Source organism: Physeter macrocephalus, chromosome 18 (assembly GCF_002837175.3).
Source record: "Physeter macrocephalus isolate SW-GA chromosome 18, ASM283717v5, whole genome shotgun sequence".
NCBI classification, from domain to species: Eukaryota; Metazoa; Chordata; class Mammalia; order Artiodactyla; family Physeteridae; genus Physeter; species Physeter macrocephalus.
In genome coordinates this window covers 60,972,142-60,991,423 of record NC_041231.1, presented here as the reverse complement: position 1 = coordinate 60,991,423, position 19,282 = coordinate 60,972,142, and the positions used below count along the sequence as shown (strand labels likewise).

The window sequence follows — 19,282 nt, the reverse complement described above, 5'->3', positions numbered from 1 at the left end:
ATATTTTGCATAGACAATACTCTAGGCTTTATCACCCTGTAATACAACTATAAGCTCCATGAAGATAGTGATCATGTCTGGCATGCTTGCCTTGTTCACTGCAGGATACGGCAGCTCAGAAGATAATTGCTGAGTGAAGAACTAAAAGTCTTTCCCATAAGACTCGGGGGATAGAGACCATGGCTTTCATCTTCTACCCACCCCCACATGTCTAGCATACGATGGTATTTGATGAGCATTTGAGCCTTTAATAAATATTCCATCGACTTGAGTATGCCCTTGTTGTTATTACTAGTAGCAACAGCCACATGTCATTGGAGAAACATCTAGAAATATGCACGGCCTGTTTGGTTGCAGGATGAACATGTGACCTCTTGAGTGATGCACCAAAGCCCATGTCTGAAATCTATTACCTATAGTTGAATGAGTTTTGTTTTTTCCTTTTTCTTCCTTTTATATTTGGGAGCAGGGAAGAAAAGGGGGCATGCAGGTTTTACATTAAAATGTGTATTTGAAAAGCCAAGAAATGTGAAATGGTGGGTTCAGAGGCTAGTTCCCTTTCAGCAGATTCTCTCCTACTTGGCAGCAGGCAGCTGCCAGCATTTAGGGCCAACTTTGTGCTTCACCTGGTGTGCCCCTGAGTCAGGGTCTGCTCCCATGTGTGGCCTCCAAGTCTGTAAATAAACTCAGGGGCGAGACCTGGGCATGTTCCATGGCACAAGTCATTGAAAAATCCAGTCTTTTAAATGTAAACATATTTAGACATTAAATTAAATACCATTTGTAAAACCACACATACTCAAATATGTTATTACTTTCTACTGCCTCATGAAGGCAAACTCCACTTGCTATATAAATAATTGCAAACCAACCTCCATCTTAAATCATCTCATTCACCTACATTGAGAAAAAAGAGGAGAGGAAGGCAATTTTAGTTTTTCTACAACTCTTTTTTCTGGTCACATTTTCAATATATTTTGTCTCATGCATCTTAAACATCACTTGGTAATTCTGTGCTTCTTTTCTGGGAGTAAATAAACCTAGCAAAAGAAAAGAGAAAAATAAAATATGACACGGCTGTCCCTCTTCGGTGATATGCCTTCACTTGTGTACCACAGCCTATTTTTATAGGCTTTATGAATTGCAACTTTATTTAAACCTCTCAAATTATGGGAATCTTATACATTTGGTTTCAAATTAATGCCTAAGATTTTAATTTAATGATAACCCCTCTTAAAAACAAGAGTCTCTAATGTCCATATTTATATCAATAGTGATAGACACTGAAAAACATATTTCATCACTATATTTTATTTTAAATATTTTAAAATAGTGATGTCAGTTCTCTATGGATTACCTTCTTAGTCATAAAATCATTTTATACTCATTGAAAATAATGGCAGCCCATTCATGTCCTGCAAATAATTACTTTAGTGGAGAGAAACTGAACTAGGATAAAATTCTGTTCTAAGATTTATCACTGCTTCTTTATTTGAAACTAGAAAAATATTGCCTCACTTAAAGCTAAAAAGTCTAAAAAATCGAAAATAATTTTAAAATTAATAACACTTAAGTATAAGTCTAATAAATGATAATAAGAATAAGGTTAGGCAGACTTGCAATGAGGGGCAGGACAAAGAAAAAAATTAAGGTTTTATTATTTTTGTTAAACAAAGTAACTTTTTCTAGGGAATCCTTTACAATTTGAGTGTGAGTAAAATATAAGTATATTTATTAAAGTTATAGAGTAAACATGGGAAGTGGGGTATTTTGTTAAGTTTAATGTGTAGACTTAATAATGTAACTAGCCTGCCCACTTGGGGTTAAAGGATGGACTGACTTATGTGTTTATCTCCTCTAGCTCTCAAAACCTTGCTAAAGTGAAGGGAAAGGAATTTTCCTTGAAAAGCTACCCACAGGGACAATGAGATGTGACAACAGAGGATGATATATTCCAATGATTTTTTGTAAGATGGGAAGTAGAGGAAGGATGGTACACAGCAGGCATCCTAACCCATGTGCCTGAGAATAGAAAGGCCAAAAGGGTGCTGCCCAAGGCAGAAGTGAAGTACAAATCAAGTCCCCAGGAATTAAAATCAAGTCCCCAGGTCCTGTCCCATACTCACACATGGTGCTACCAGTAAATTGAGTTCTCTGTGTCACTAGCAGAAAAATAGACATTTATTTTGCAAAGAAACTGAACCAGAAAAGCACCAAGCAGAGTGTGGCTGAACTCATGGGAATTCAGTGAAAATCTGTCAACTGAATGTGGCTCCCTGAGACCTCTTCATCCACACTGCTCCCAGAATGACAGCAGACAGAAGGACATCATCTCAGGCAAGATATTGGGGGGTGCATTATCTGGAAAAAGTTTAAGCAATGACATTGGGAGTCTCCTAAGGAAATTTTCCACTGTGCTCTAAAGTCCACCAGATGACACCCTTAACTGTAACACACAGCCTTTTTAGTGTCTTTCTCATAAGTATTAAGGGCCAGCTTAGATCAACAGACATTTGAGGAAAATCTCCAACAGGAAATAGAGAGCACATGAACCAGGAAAAAAAAAAAAAAAGTGGATCCAAAAGATACAGAAACAATGCAGGGTGTGGAAGAGAAAAGTCTATATTATACTGACAGAGAATAAAATCAAGATTCCATGAAAATAGAATAAGGAACAAGATGAAATTTGAGGGGATTAAAAATATATTAATCCAAATTAAATATTCAGTATAATCACTAGAAAATAAAGTTATAGAAATAACTCTAAAGTACAAAGAGCTGAAAACTAAGAGAACAATTATTTTAAAAATTAGACTACAGCAAGTCCCTGACATAGGAATGAGTCCTGTTCTGAGGTGCATTCGTAAGTCCAATTTGTTCGTAAGTCCAACAAAGTTAGCCTAGGTACCCAACTAACACAATAGGCTATATAGTACTGTACTGTAATAGGTTTATAATACTTTTCACACAAATAATACATAAAAAACAAACACAAAAAACAAAGAAAACATTTTTAATCTTACAGTACAGTACCTTGAAAAGTGCAGTAGTACAGTACAACATCTGACATATAGGGGCTGCCATCAAGTGACGAAGCAAGAAGAGTTACTGACTGGAGGAGGGAGAGGAGGTGGGAGATAGTAGAGCATAAGGAACAAGATGAAATTTGAGGGGATTAAAAATATATTAATCCAAATTAAATATTCAGTATAATCACTAGAAAATAAAGTTATAGAAATAACTCTAAAGTACAAAGAGCTGAAAACTAAGAGAACAATTATTTTAAAAATTAGACTACAGCAAGTCCCTGACATACGAATGAGTCCTGTTCTGAGGTGCATTCGTAAGTCCAATTTGTTCGTAAGTCCAACAAAGTTAGCCTAGGTACCCAACTAACACAATAGGCTATATAGTACTGTACTGTAATAGGTTTATAATACTTTTCACACAAATAATACATAAAAAACAAACACAAAAAACAAAGAAAACATTTTTAATCTTACAGTACAGTACCTTGAAAAGTGCAGTAGTACAGTACAACATCTGACATATAGGGGCTGCCATCAAGTGACGAAGCAAGAAGAGTTACTGACTGGAGGAGGGAGAGGAGGTGGGAGATAGTAGAGCTGAAGGGTCGTCAGCAATAAGAGATGGAGGACAAGCTGTAATTTTACTCACACCTGATATTGATGGAATGCACGTTCACATCTTTGAAGTTCACAACTTGAAGGTTCGTACATAAGGGACTTATGTATTTGGAATATACAACATCTAAGAATAATAGGAATTCTAGAAGAGGAAACACAGAAAGCAGAGGGAAGAAAAGTAGTGAAAAAACAGTGCAGGAATATTTCCCAGGAGTGAAGTTTTAAGTCTCCAGATTGAAGAGCAGACCTAGTTTCAGACACGATGAATGAAAAGAGACCCACCCAAAGCAGTGGATAAAGGGAGCATTCTAAAACTTTCCAGAGACATAAAACAACTCATGTATCAAGCAACGGGAATTAGAATACCATTGGATTTTCTAACAGCAAAACGGGATACTAGAAGACTGGAGTAATGCCTTCAAAATTTGGAAGGATGATCATGTTCATCTGAGAATATTACACCTAGCCAAACTAACAACCAAATATGAGGGTCCCTCAAAAATATTTTGTGACATGCAAGCATCTAAAAATTAAAACTCCCAGTGGTGTTGGGAAAACTGGACAGCCACATGCAAAAGAATGAAACTGGACTGCTATCTTATACCATACACAAAAATTAAGTCAAATTGGATTAAAGACTTGAACGTAAGACCCGAAACCATAAAACTCCTAGAAGAAAATGTAGGCTCCTTGACATTGATCTTGGCAATGATTTTTAGAATTGACACTCAAAGCAAAGCAACTAAAGCAAAAATACACAAGTGGGACTTCATCAAACTAAAAAGCTTCTGCATAGGAAAGAAAACCATTAACAAAATAAAAAGGCAACCTACTGAATTGGAGAAAAGATTTGCAAATCACATTCAATACAGGGTCAATGTCGAAAATATATAAAGAACTCATACAACTCTGTAGCAAAAACAAAAAAAAAAATCCCAAAAACAGTCTGATTGAAAAATGGGCAGATCTGAATAGATATTTTCCCAAAGAAGACATAGGATGGCCAACAGGTACATGATAAGATGTTCAATATTCCTAATCATCAAGGAAATACGAATCACAACCACATAAGATATATCACTTCACACCTGTTAGAATGGCTATCATCAAAAAGGCAAAAAACAAAACAAAACAAAACAAACAAGCATTGGTGAGGATGTGAAGAAAAGGGAACCCTTGTGCACTGTTGGTAGGAATGTAAATTGGTACAGCCACCTTGGAAAACAGTATGGAGGTTCCTAAAAATATTAAAAATAAAACTATCATATGATCTAGCAATTCCACTTCTGGGTATTTATCCAAAGAAAACAAAAACATTATTTGAAAAGAGTTAATTGCAGCATTACTTAAAATAGACAAGATATGGAAGCAACCTAAGAGCTATAATAAATGAGTGAATAAAGAAAATGTGAAATGTATGTGTATATATGTATCTATATCTACATGTTTATTCATATGTATATATGCATTATACACGTACATATATATACACATACATACATACATATATGATTCAGCCATAAAAAAGAATGAAATCTTGCCATTTGCAGTAACATGGATGGACCCTGAAGGCATTATACTAAGTGAAATAAGTCAAAGACATACCGCATAATCTCACTTATATGTGGACGGTAAAAATCAAACAAACAACCGCCCCTCCAAAAAAAACGGAGGCACTTCTCACACACTCCAGTTGTGGCAGCCTTATTCCTCCCTGGCCTGAGTGAGCAAGTGTGCTCCAATCAGCCGCTGCTTTCATTCTCTCTTGCCTGGGCAGGGAACAGATGCCTGAGGGCAGCCCACATGCAGAGGTGAGGCCAAAACCAAAGCTGAGCTCCAGGGGCAGTGCGACTAAGGAAGAGGAATGGAAATCTCTCTGTGCAGCTGCACAAGCTGTGGATTAAATCTCCATGATCAGCTTGGTAAACCCTGTGTCTATGGAATATCTAAGGGACAACGAGTGCTCCCACAACTGAGACCAGTCTAGCTCTAGTAGCTGTGGACTTTGGGGGCAAGTACACATAGGAGTCGGGCCAAGTAAGAGGCTGAGCTGCCCCCACAGTGCCCATAGCGGGTCCAGAGACCTACCTAGAGGTAATGGAAGGCCTCCTGGGGAGGTGGGGCTGGCTGTGGCTCATGGAGGGGGCAAGGAAACTAACAGCTGAGGCCCCAGGAAAATAGTATTATTACTGTTATTTTTTGTTTTGTTCTGTTGTTATTGTTTTTATTTTTTATTTTCTTTATAAACATTTTTTAATATATTTTTTATTTTTCTACTTTACTTTTTGTTATTTTGTGGGTTTTTTTCTTGTTTTTGTTCTTTGTTTCATTTTTAGATATAAACATTTTTGATCTTTTTTTGTGTTTTATGTTTTCTTTGTTTTTGTGTGTGTGTGTGTGTGTGTGGTATGCAGGCCTCTCACTGTTGTGGCCTCTCCCGTTGCAGAGCACAGGCTCCAGACGCGCAGGCTCAGCAGCCATGGTTCACAGGCCTAGCCGCTCCGTGGCATGTGGGATCTTCCCGGACCAGGGCACGAACCCATGTTCCCTGCATCGGCAGGCGGACTCTCAACCACTGTGCCACCAGGGAAGCCCTCTTTGCTTTTTTTTCTTAGTTGGCTTTCTGCTTTTGTTTTGTTTTTTGTTTTTGTTAGTTTTGTTTTTATTGTTCATTTTCACTTTGGGATTCTTTGTTTGGTTGTTCTCTTGTTTTTAGTTTTCTTTTCTTTTCTTTTCTTTCTTTGTCTGTTTTTATCATTTGTCTTGTGTTTTGTTTGTCTGTTTTCTTTTCCTTTTTTTTTTTTTTTTTTTTTGCTGTGCCACTTGCCCTGTGGGGTCTTGGTTCCCTGGCCATGGGTCAGGCCTGAGCCTCTGGGGTGGGAGTCCAGGACACTGGACCACCAGAGAATTCCCGGCCCAGGGAATATTAATTGACATGAGCTCTCCTGGAGGTCTCCATCTAGACACCAAGACGCAGCTCCACCCAACTGCCTGCAGGCTCCAGTGTATACAAATATCAAATCATTATGTTGTTCACCTGAAACTAATATAATGTTATATGTCACTTATACCTCAAAAATTTCTAAATAAGAAAAAAAAATTTTTAAGTAAAAATTATAACTTCCAAAGCACTCTTTCTTAGGAAAGTACTAGAAGATACACTTTGGCAAAATAGGGGAGTTAAAAAAGAAAGAGAAAGAGACAGGATGTAGGAAAATAGAGACTCTGATCAGAAAAGGAGCATGGGAATTCCCTGGTGGTCTAGTGGTTAGGATTTGGTGCTTTCACTGCGGAAGCCCAGGTTCAATCCCTGGTCAGGGAACTGAGATCCCACAAGCCACATGGTGTGGCCAAATTTAAAAAAAAAGGAGCACGAAAGTTCCAGGACAATGGCTGTGCAGCAGACCTAAAGTCAAACCCAGTCTACCTTACAGCAAAGAGGTACAGGAAATGGGTGTCCAGGAAAAAAAAAAAACTGAGAGTAACTGTCTTGTTTGACCATGTGGAAATAGTACAGAGAGGGCTTTTATAATCCTTTTAGAAGATTTGGGAAGAAGAAATAAAAGGTACACAGAAAACTAGGAAAATAAACAAGAAGGCAATTATTAACCCTAGAAAAAACAAAAGGTCTATAAGGAAGGAGAGGTAATCAACATTGAATAATAATTACACAGTAGTAATAATGTAAATACTGAATGCTGATTTAACCCCAAATTGTGCTATAACTGTATTGCAGGATGGCAGATGGGGATGAAGAAAAAAATAAGAAAACTGAATCTTCAACTATCACAATGGAAAGCCAGATACCAGAAGAAAGAGCTAAAAAGACTGAAAAGTGGTTGTTTTAGGGAAATGGAACTGGGGGTTGCAAAGAGGTAGGTTTTTCTTTATAAGATTTTTAGCACAATTTTATTTTGTAAACCATTTTTTATGTGTGCTACTGGTTAAAGAAAATAAATATAAAAATTACTTAAAATAAGTTTAGAAAGAAAATAAATCAGGCTACTACAATCAAAGATTAATCTCAATGTATTTAAATGTAACCAAAGGAAATGACTGCAGCTAATCTTAGTAAGAAAATGGAATGCGGGGTTGGCTATTACTCAGAAAATATGACCTGAATAGTCGTCTTAGAAGGATTAAACAGATCTATTAAACTATTAAACAAATCTGTTTAATACTATTTAAAAGTATATATACTGTTTGCTATGAAATTCAAACACACAATTTATAATAATCCTTATTAACTTATAAATTAAAATATCTACAAGCATATAAATAGTAAATATTCTTAAGGAAACACAAGTGTAATTTATAAAAAGTAAAAAAGTAAAAAGCTTATGATGAACAAAATTATGATTAACTTCCAATGATTAAGCAAATGTGTATCTGAGATGAAGAGTCACAATTATTTGGTCTCATCTTACATTTCACAAAGCACTGGCTTGAAATATTTCCAAGTAACTTTGCATTGAAGGTTATCAACAAAACTTCTGTTTTAGGATATTCTTTTATTTTTTAGACTGATATAACATGTTTTACTTTAAAAAATCTGGACAGTGAATCTAATCCTTGTTACTGAGGATGTGGTTATGGGTAAATGTGTACATTTGGAATTGCCTTCATGAGGAATCAGATTCTTCCAAAACTAAGAGACTCAGCTTTAAAATGTTGTCAAATGTCTTTCACATCAATAAAATTTAGGGCAGTGGCCTCCAAAGCTGGGTGCCTAAGGCAATCCACTGGCGGGTGGGGGTGGGGTGAAAAATATCAACACCCTTATTTTGAATTTTAATGTACCCCTTTATATTTTATTTCTGTTGACTGTATGTACTATAGAATAATTATACAGTGATATGTGTACAGAATTCATAAATAAGCATACATATTGATATACTGGCAGTGTATTATCAAAAGAATTTACTAATGGAATTTCATGATCACAAATATTTGCAGACCACTGATTTAGAGATGTCTCCCTACTTAGAGCTGGCAAACCATTAATAGTCCATGGGAGTAACTTAAGTGTTCGTGAGTGAAGAGGGCAGGAGAAAGCTAACATATCACTCTAAGCTAAAAAGTTCATTTTAAGTTATGATTAAGAATTAGACAACTTACCTGCTACAGTTGAAAATATTGTGATAAAAAGTGAAAAATGTTGAAGTATACAAATGGCTGGATTTTTTACAGCCCTTGATATGTACATTTGTCACCCATATGTCACAGTCTATATTAAAATAGTTCAACAATGTGCTCATGTGGTGGTTCTAAAAGGCTTTGTTGACAAAGAAGTGTTCTACAGAAAGGAAAAAAACCTAGAAACCATTGATTTAGGAATTAAATGTCCAAGCAACCTAAGAGTATTTTATTCTCTCATACAGGCAAAATACAATTCAGTCATCAAGAACTACACTAGTCACTGTCCAATACAGTATCCACTAGTCACATAGGGATATTTAAATTAACTAAAATTTGATAGAATTTAAAATTCATATCCTCAGGCACATAGGCTATCAGACACTTTTCAAGTGCCTGTTAGCCACATGTGGCCAGTGGCTGCCATACCAGACAGTGCAGACAGAGAACACGCCATTCAGTGCAGAAAGTTCTATCGAACAACTCTGCCCTAGAATAATATTCAGAGACTCTCAAGTTGAAAATTTTCAGATTTTTATACTTACTAACTGTTACTCTGTCCTTATCCCCCAACATAATGTTGTTTGGCGTCAGGTCTCTATGGATGATCCTCTTCTCCTTGTGTAGGTACCGAAGAGCTAGGCACAGCTTCAAACAGCAAAGAACAAATGTTATTTCCCCGATATATACAGATAGACAGCCACTCATGACCACTACACACAACTCTAGGAAATCAGCTCAGAACTTTACTGTTTCATAGAAAAAGTTAATGAAGATAAAAGATACCTGTATAAATATTTTCCATAGTCTCTCTTCAGCAAAATGATGTTGTTTTTCCTTCAAAGAACTGAAATGCTCTCCAAGAGGGGCCCCTTCTATAAGCTCCATAACTATATACAACCTATCATCTATATAAAAAACAAGAAAAGGTAATAGAAATAAATTCAATATAGACATTTTGAAAAAACTTATGAATTAGAATCCAAGTTTCCCAATGGGTGTTCAGGGCACAACACAAAAGAGTTAGAGACATGGACCCAATCAGGTCTGGAGGGGCTGGGGGCTAGGGGGTCTTGGGGACAACAGGAGCCCAGCAACAGTCTCTTTCAGCTACAGGCAACCTCCTAGCATAAGTTTACGCTGGCAAATTTTATCATTTTCTGTGTACACCAGGATGTGGAAGGGTTGGGAGGCACCAAAGAGAGCAAGTAAATGATCCCAAGTCATGGAGGATTCCCTGAAGAACAGGTAAACACAGCTTTCCGCTCAATGGTCTAAAATTTACCCTTAAATCAAGCCAGACATTCAGACATTAAACTGCACCGTTCTTGAGTCTCATAGATTTACCTTACAGTATTTTACAATGAAATCATACCATGGTTTAGCAATGACCCCACTGGATATACCATCCATGATGGAAATTTCTGTGATGCCAGCTCAAGAGCTGAGAAAGCTGGCCTTCTCCAGATTTCAGCTCATGGATCCCAGAAACCTCACCTAACTGACTGGGTTTGTCTCTTTGCTTTGGATGCCAAGAAACAGAAGTAAATTCTACTTTCTCCTCCAAAGTCAATGTGTAACTATTAACAACAGTATGTGATATGTATCTTTTGTAATGTTTTGGATGTATGTAAAATATGTATATATACAACATTTACAAAAATGAAGCTACACCATACATATTCTGCAATTTATACTTTTTTCATTCAACATTCTTATATGTTCGTCAGTACACACAGACCCATGCCACTCTTTCTGTTGGTTACATGGTATTCCACAATACAGATGTATCATAATTTATTTAATCATTCTCCTAAAGATTGACATTTATATTGTTTCCAATTCTTCATAATCCCAAGAAATATTTACTATATGTACTAATCTTGCCTCTAGCATTAATTTTCTCACCTTTTATTTCCTTTTATCATGATTTCTTAATCTATTTTATCTTATGTATTTTTAAGTCACTGCCAATTCTTTTTGGAAGAAGTCAGGTTATTTTGTTTTTAAATTAAGACAAGTTGTGTCACTTCAGTACAAGTCAGAAGCTAGTCTAGATCTCTTTATGATGGGATATGCACTAAATGATGGGAAATTATTCTAATATCAAGAACAAATGGCCAAGGGGGCAGGATTTACTGAAGAGTTTCAGCACTTAGTTCCTCTGAGTCAACCAGAGGAAGGGAGATGGGTAAAATCATAACATGCCAAAGTACACAACAGGTTTGCATAACAATAGTACTGATAAAGAGGCAGCAAGGAAGCCCCTTTAAAGGAGATTTATTTTGAAATTTCACAGGTGAAGCACATAAGGTTTATTAATATGTATATTACTTCAGTCAAATGTCCTATTTTTTTAAAACAAGTGACTGAGTTTGGTTTCACCTCAAGACTTGATTCCGTATTCCATCATCCCATTGATGATGCAGAATCAGTCAGGGCTCCATCGCCACGTTGTGGCAATTACCTGAACTTGAAGAAAAAGAAATCTCAAAAAACCTAGACCCAATTTATTTGGGGGGTGGTAAATGTCATTTTTTTCTTAAAGATGACAAAAAAATGTCATTTTTTCTTAAAGAAGCTACCAACCTCTAGTTTTCTTTTCTCCTGATCCTACTATGGGCTTTTTGTATATGAAAATAGCAATAATTATAATTTTGGTTTGTTCATGCTGTCTTACATATAGGGATCTAAGAATTTTTTTTTTTTTTTTTTGCGGTACTCAGGCCTCTCACTGTTGTGGCCTCTCCCGTTGCGGAGCACAGGGTACGGACGCGCAGGCTCAGCGGCCATGGCTCAGGGGCCCAGCCGCTCCGCGGCATGTGGGATCTTCCCGGACCGGGGCACGAACCCGTGTCCCCTGCATCGGCAGGCGGACTCTCAACCACTGCGCCACCAGGGAAGCCCTAAGAATTTTATAAGTATCTTTTGATAATTGATTATCAGTGTTTCACTGATCAAGAAAGTGATGCACAATGTCTTCCACTGTCATATAGACAACAAAAAAGGTAGAGAAAATAGTTGACTAAGCTTATTTTGTAACATTCTAAAATAAAAATATGTAAGTAACATAGATACATTATTAGAAATATCATGGAAACTCACACTTACTTTCCAGAAATGTTTTGTAATAGCGTACAATATTGGGATGATAAAGCTATAAGAAAATAAATAACAAACATTATACTACTTCAAAATATAAACTTGTTTTCACAGACAATTTAGTTGGATTTCATACTTGAAAACAACAAAGAAATCATCATATTTATATTTATTTATAAAACAAAGCATTTCAAGATATCATCTAATTTTTCAGGATTCTTTTTATTTGCTGCTCACAAAACTGTTCTGAAAATAGCAATCTCCCATATAGCCTTACCAAATAGAATTGAAAACTGATTGTGCTTTATCACCTAATTTAACTAAATTAGAGGACTGTAGAACTGGAAGCTCTCTTAAGAATTCATTTAACACTTCCTGTTCCAACATCACACACAGATTGCACAGAGGAGAAAACTGAAATGAAGCAATTAATTTTGAACACATATACCTATGCTCTTAACCTCCCCCTGCCACTTAAATGTTTATATACACTGTGTCTATTTACACGACTGGTGTCTTTCTATGCGCTCCAAAATTATTAGTTTGAAACTGAAATAATCTAAGAGTTATTAAATCCATTAAAATTATAATAATAATTGCCAAGGACTCCCTCCTTGAACAAACTTAGGTCAGGCTCCTCAGAGTCATCCTCTGGACCAGGCCTCCTCCTTGGCCTGCCTGGTTTCAGCAAGAATCCTGCTAAGCCAGTTTAGTGAGCATCTCTGCCCTCTGGATATCCAGTCAAGTTCCTCATCCCCCCATCTTTGTTATCTAATCAAGTTTTTCTCCCCCCAACCTGATAACTAACCAAATTCCTCTTGGTAACTTTCCATCCTTTGACCCCCGCCTAGCCCTGCCTTTTGGTTGTAAATCCCCAGCCATCCCTGTTGTGTTCAGAGTTGAGTTCAATCTCTCTCCTCTACTCTAATAGTTTCACTTCTATTGCAGTGGTCCTGAATAGGTCTTCCTTGCCACCTAAAAGTTCTTATCACAAGGAAAAAATGTGTAACTACGTGTGGTAGATGTTAACTGGACTTCCTGTGGTGATCATGTCACAATACATACAAACACTGAATCATCATGTTGTACACCTGAAACTAATATGCAGTCAAATGTCAATTATACCTCAACAAAAAGTGTCCAGGCACCAAAGAGAGCAAGAATTTCTCTTTGGCATAGTTTACCTCAGAATGTAACATGGAAATTCTATTTTTTGAATAACATAATAATTTTCTACAAGAATACTAAATTTTTGTGGTTGTTTATTTACAATTTGAGTTTTTAAGTAAACTGAAATTTGTTTTATCTCAGAATAGTCACTGGTACATCATAAATGGCTTGCATCTCTTTCTGGCCTTTCTTCTTGCCTTCTTTTGAAGGAGAGTCCACTGGCTGTCCACCAAAAACCTGCTCTCACACTCTTCCACTCCATCGACTTGTAGCAGGGCGTGCTTCCCCACCACAGATCACACCTCTCAGCCTCTCTCGCAGCCTCAAGGGGCTCATCACTCAGTTCTCCCCAGTGGAGTGTGAGGGGAATCCTGTGTCTGAACCCAAAATGCCAGGTGCACCAGCGGATATAAATGTGCCTCGGCAGCTGCAACGGGAGAGGAAGAGTGGGCGTCCCTGTGTGACCTCATGGAGCAGAGCACCACACCCTGGACTGACAGGAAGACAAAGCCCATTGCACAGTGAGACCTCTCTTTCAAGCCCACGTACTTTGGGGCTTCTTTGTTACTGCAGCTTAGTCTTAATATTAACCAATACACTCTCCCTTTCTAGTCCCATTTCTCTCACTTCTGTCTGCTATTACCTCCTCCTTTTTGACCTCAATTTACTGTCCTTTCCTTGGTTTAAGCCCATGGTGCAAGCACAGTTCTACAATTTTGAGCTCCCTCAAAGTTCAAGCAGAGGCCTCTTATATGGCCCCACCCTGACACTTTCTTTTCTTAGAAAATATACTAAAACCAATAGTCTACCTCATCAACTAGCAAATGGCCAGCAGATTTTAAACAATATGGAACTAGGTAAGCAATAGAACCATATTCTGGACCTAGCTCACTGGCCAGGACTATATCCAGATTTGGGTTCAAATGAAGATACTAGACCAGCCTAGGGCAAAAGCCATTCTCTAGCCTTGTGCTATGAAACAGCACACTGCCCAAGGCTAGAGTGTTGGAACATGAGAAAACACTAACTTTTCAAAATCTAATCTCTTTGTACATAAAAGTCAACTATAAAACAACCTATTAATGATATTTACTATAAATTATAAATTGGAGTGGAACTAGAGTTTCAATGAATAAAGATCATCATATTTATGGTTCTTTATGTCCCAGCACAGATGCTATGCAAATTTAACATTTGAAAACAAAGAGCCATGAACTGATAGGTCTCCCCAGGAGTTATAGATGAACAGTATTCATAATGAATGTATAAACAAAGAAAGCTGAAAAAGAAACCAATGTGTTCTTTGATCACAAAACGAATTCCCATTTTTCTCTGACACGTTTATTCTTTCTCCTGAAACAAACCTTCATAATGATACATGAGTTGTGAACATTATGTTAGAATGTTTTGCTCATGTCAATAAATAATAACCCATCTTGAAAATTCACATTTTAGATTACATAAGCCATATTTGAGGAATGTTAACAACTTGGTTCCATTTGACAAAAGTCAGGGAAGTCTTAGTCATACTCTTATGCATGTAAAAAAGAAACCAAATATTCTACAATATAATAAGAAGGAAATGAATATGCTTTCTCATATATAATACTCTCTGTGCTGTGAACTCAATTGTTCTGCATCCCTGGCCCTGATATAGTTATGTCTATGGTTTAATGTCAAGCCTTAGGAGAAAACCTGGTGATTGATATCACCTCAATGCCAATTATATTAAACAGAACCAGTTCTTACACAGCATGGACAAGAACAGCACATGAACTCTACTTTTTTTGATGACATTTATTTAAGGAAACCGTCTTCATAAACAAAAGCATTTACCTGCTCTTTAATTATGGTTAATTCAGAAACAATATTCCTTACACTGTTGTCTCGATCTTTTTTATCCTTTCCAAATGCTGGGTTATGTAAATTGACTTCTTTTATTGCTAAAAGATTTTGACCACTACGCTTTCTAACCTAAAATAAAGGAGACAAAAAAAAACAAAAAAAAAAAGAATGGTTTGGGAGTAGAGAGGGGAAGAAAGTGATTAGATTAATAAGGTCACATGATTAAGCCAAGTCATCTAAATAAGTCATATATCTTTAAAAAGTAAATTTGTATTTACACTAAGCTCACCTCAAAAAAATTGGTATATCCTGGATCAGTCTGCAATATTTCATAGGATTTTACTGGGTAAATACAGAAACACTGGTGTGAACTTGGAGAATGTGTCATGCATTGGGACAAGCCATTTTGACTATTTGTATGAGAGATTAGTGACAGCTTTTGTCTTCAAAGGTCAGTGACCAATTTCTAGAGCTGAGAGCTAAGGTAAGACAACATCAGTGCAGCTATCTGTTGTACAGAAACAATCATTCTAATTTTTATATCTATTTGTTCACTGACAAGGGCTCCAATTCACTTGTGTGTGGGTGTGCAGGGAGACATGCAGTTTGTTTGGGAACATCGGAAATGTTGTTCAAGGGCAAGGTCACCTTGTAAACACAGCCAAACGCTCCACTTCCAAGATGATCCAAAACTGCATAGTTGCCTATATATTTCAAAGGAGCTTTATTCTGATTAATGCTTTCAATATTTTCAGCAATTTGCTTCAGTTCATCCTCCTAACCAAAAAATGAAAAGGAAATAGGTTGCTATGATAAATGCATCCTAACTGCATAGCAGCCTGACAAAATATTTAAAGCTCAAGACTTACCACTAATAAATTCAACTTTGATACTAATTCTTCATAAGCACTGATATCACGAACATAATGTCCTATGTCAATGAAGATCTCAAACAAGTCGGTGGGGAAAAGTCTACAGAGAAAAATACACACACATACTTCCTATAGGAGTTGGAAACTCTGGCCCGTTCCTTCCCTTTTGGACCTGGCTCACTCATAGGTTAATTACATTAAATACACTGCCAACAAATGGGGGAAAATAATACTCACCAACTTATCTCACGAAAATAAACTAGAGACACAGTTCTTAAGAGGTAAGGAAAAACAATTGGAAAGGAAAGTTCCAGAGATCTACTGTATGACACTGTGCTTATAGTTAAGAACACTGTACTGCACACAAAAATTTAAGAGGGTAGATATCACGTTATATGTTTTTTTGCTACAATAAGATATGATACAGATTTTACAAAAATCTTATTTGTAAGACATTTGGGGGTGTAGTATTAAATATACTAGGAATGAATATTTATTGGGTGTTTATTGAGCACAGAGCACTTTCACAAATACCATTTGATTTAGTCCTCATGAAAATAAAATTAAAATACAGGTGAATTAAAAAAAATGAAGAGATTTATGCATCATTTCCAAGCTACTGGCTTCAAGGGTTTAGGTTTATTAAAATCTTTAAGTCCACTGATGTGGATGATTTAGGGCCTTGAAATTAAAGGTTATAATGAATAACAAATACTTCCTTTTCTTCCCCTAAATTCAACTGTTATATAGACATAAAATAAAAACATAAAATGCCCTATTCTTCCAAACAAAAGATGTTATATTACCTCAAGATTTTATTTCCATTTTGCCTTATCAATAAAATTCTAGTAAGAACTTGGGCCTACAATTTGGCTAACCTGCCACCTCTATGGCACGCAGACCACACCTGTAGGTAACTACTGTCTGCTTCCCAAGGTGGTGGTTTTTCTGTCATGCTCACCACACAACCTTCTGATCCAGGAACATCCAGCCTCCTCCCCTTCAAATGGGTTCCTATCCTGTTAAGGACATCCAGACAAATACTTTCTTTTCTATTGAGTAAAAGGAAATGACTAGATCAACTTTGGACATTTCTGAATGGGCAAAAACAAGCACATATTTTTATTTCATCCATTAAAAATGTTAATGTCTTAAAAAAGAGAGAAAAACTAAAAACCATAACAGTTATATGTAATTAAAAGAGTTGTGTTGATGTGATTCATGTGCTTTCCTCATCATTTTGTGAATTTTCAGTGTTAAGATATCACTAGGGCTGCTCAGTATTATCTGTGGATTTTAAGAAATCTGAAGACACATGTTTTGCATACTGACTCTTTCTTCTCTTACTGCTTGCATCTAAATCAGGTACATGAAAACAGTTGACTATAATGATCACTGGTCACTTAAATTTCTCTAAGCATACCTTTTAAAGAGTGGTCTGTTTCTTTCCATACTGAAGAGAAACCTCAAGGCTCTGAATGCATAACACTGGAAATAAAAGGGTATGTGATTCTCAAATGGTACCTGAACAAAGTAAAACATTTTCAGGATAGCATGATCATGAAGTGAACATTAACGTGGCTTTTTGGTGAGTGTGGCTGGTCTCTGTAGGAGCCACAGCTTGTAACTGAAAACAGACAACATCAACACCTGGGCCGGTTCGCATGTTTAAAAAGCATTTGCGTTGTGGAAGGCTAGGGATCTGGGCCGTGTTTCACTCAGTGCCTGTCATTAGTTCCTTTCTAGAAAGTACAGAAGGAGCAGAGAGACAAGAAATAAAACTCCTACGCCAAGAAAGCCAAATGTCCCAAGATTTCCAAGAGCTCAAGGTTTATTTTCTTTCTAGCCTGCTATGTACGCCTCAATATTTATATAGTTTCTCTGAGAAAATAAACACTAGAAATAATGACATATAAAAATAGCCACAGGCACACTGGACTCAAACTTGACAAATTGGTCTCTTGAGTAAGGTCTAAAGCATTCCCCAAATAGAACCATCTACAGTAACTCCTGAGAACACTCAGAAAGAGGACTGTGAGACTTTAACAAAGAAAAATAAACACTGGATGTTTTGCAGTGCTGAGAAAAAAGAGAGAGCCCCAGGCTTGCAGCTGTACCTGTACAATAGGCCACCACTGGGGTGACTAGGGTCTGCTGAATTCGAATCTGGAATCATTTCATGAAATTAGTGATCTAAATATAGAAGGGTCACAAAAAAAACTGTCTGGAGAAGCCAGGCAGATAACAAGACCACATGAAGGAGACTGGTGAGAAAGCAGTGGAGACTGTGAGAAGTGAGGAACATGCATGTGCCTCGAAAGAATTTCCATACATATTCTTTAAAAGCCTCTGCTGGCTTAACAGAATGCATGTGCAGGAGAGAGTGTACTTTACCATGTCCCAGCACAGTGTCATGCACCAGTGCTGTACTAGAGAAGTAAGTCCCATGCCTGTGTGTTCTCAGTGGTAGCTCTCCAAAATCTCTGCCTGCCAGCCCACAGATACCACCAAAAATTCTCTGCTAGGTTTGACCATCATTCTGGCTGAAAGCTCTTAAATCAGATTGAAGGCAAACGTTGTTTTATACTTCCTGTTCTAACGACTTGAAAAAAAGATAAGCTGCAGCTACTGCAAAGGCTTACTTTAAATTGATTTTATCATGCAAATGTCTTTGGGGACACTTGCCCCCTAGTGTCCACTCCTCAAAAGAGCACATAGGACCCTGCATAATGTGGCCCCTTCTTACCTTCCAGGCCTCATCTCCTAAGGCAGGGGTCCCCAACACCTGGGCCACGGACCAGTACCGGTCCGTGGCCTGTCAGGAACTGAGCCGCACAGCAGGAGGTGAGCGGCGGGCAAACAAGCGAAGCTTCATCTGCCGCTCCCCATTGCTCCCCATCGCTCACATTACTGCCTGAATTCTGCCCCCACCCCCGCGCCCGTCCATGGAAAACGTGTCTTCCACAAAACCAGTCTCTGGTGCCAAAAAGGCTGGGGACCGCTGTCCTAAGGCACTCCCTCTACCCCACACCCCACACCCACCCCACTGAGCAGCCTAAGCACACTCTAAGCTGCCAGGCTCCCATGCTTTGTCCACGCTCTTCTCTCTGTGCGGATGCCCGTCCGTCCTGGAGCAGATATCATGGGTGCCCACTTCTATCCCTTTACTCACCTGACCAGCATCCATCAAGATCCATTTTACAGGTTTGCCTTTGTAAAGGTGAAATGCTACTGACTGTGGTCCATGCTTAAAGACGGCACTTAATTTTCCCCTTAGTATTATTTTCTGATACACAAGCAATGTTTTTAAAACATAGAACTTACAGATAAGCAAAGAAATATCTAAATAAAATCACCTAATTTCCTACAGAGAAACTACTGTTAAGCCTTCTACATTGTTTTAACAGCATTTGTTTCCATGCCAGCCTCCCTCACCAGATATTTTTCCCTCTTGGGTCAGTACAGGGGACCAGTGCTAACCTAAAAATTCTAAAAATCATAGATTATATT

At 37.5% G+C, this 19,282-nt stretch overlaps 1 protein-coding gene across 1 annotated transcript in view; it reads right to left on the bottom strand.

The window, feature by feature from the left end:
- NEK10 (NIMA related kinase 10) overlaps window positions 1-19,282 on the bottom strand; it is a 325,365-nt gene that overhangs the window by 216,805 nt on the left and 89,278 nt on the right. The window contains exons 17-23 of the mRNA XM_028479673.2: window positions 17,196-17,260; window positions 15,770-15,872; window positions 15,549-15,677; window positions 14,892-15,029; window positions 11,895-11,940; window positions 9,570-9,691; window positions 9,329-9,431 (exon numbers count right to left, since the gene is read on the bottom strand). Of these exons, the coding sequence (XP_028335474.1) occupies window positions 9,329-9,431; window positions 9,570-9,691; window positions 11,895-11,940; window positions 14,892-15,029; window positions 15,549-15,677; window positions 15,770-15,872; window positions 17,196-17,260 (706 nt within the window). The remainder of the gene's footprint in view (window positions 1-9,328; window positions 9,432-9,569; window positions 9,692-11,894; window positions 11,941-14,891; window positions 15,030-15,548; window positions 15,678-15,769; window positions 15,873-17,195; window positions 17,261-19,282) is intronic.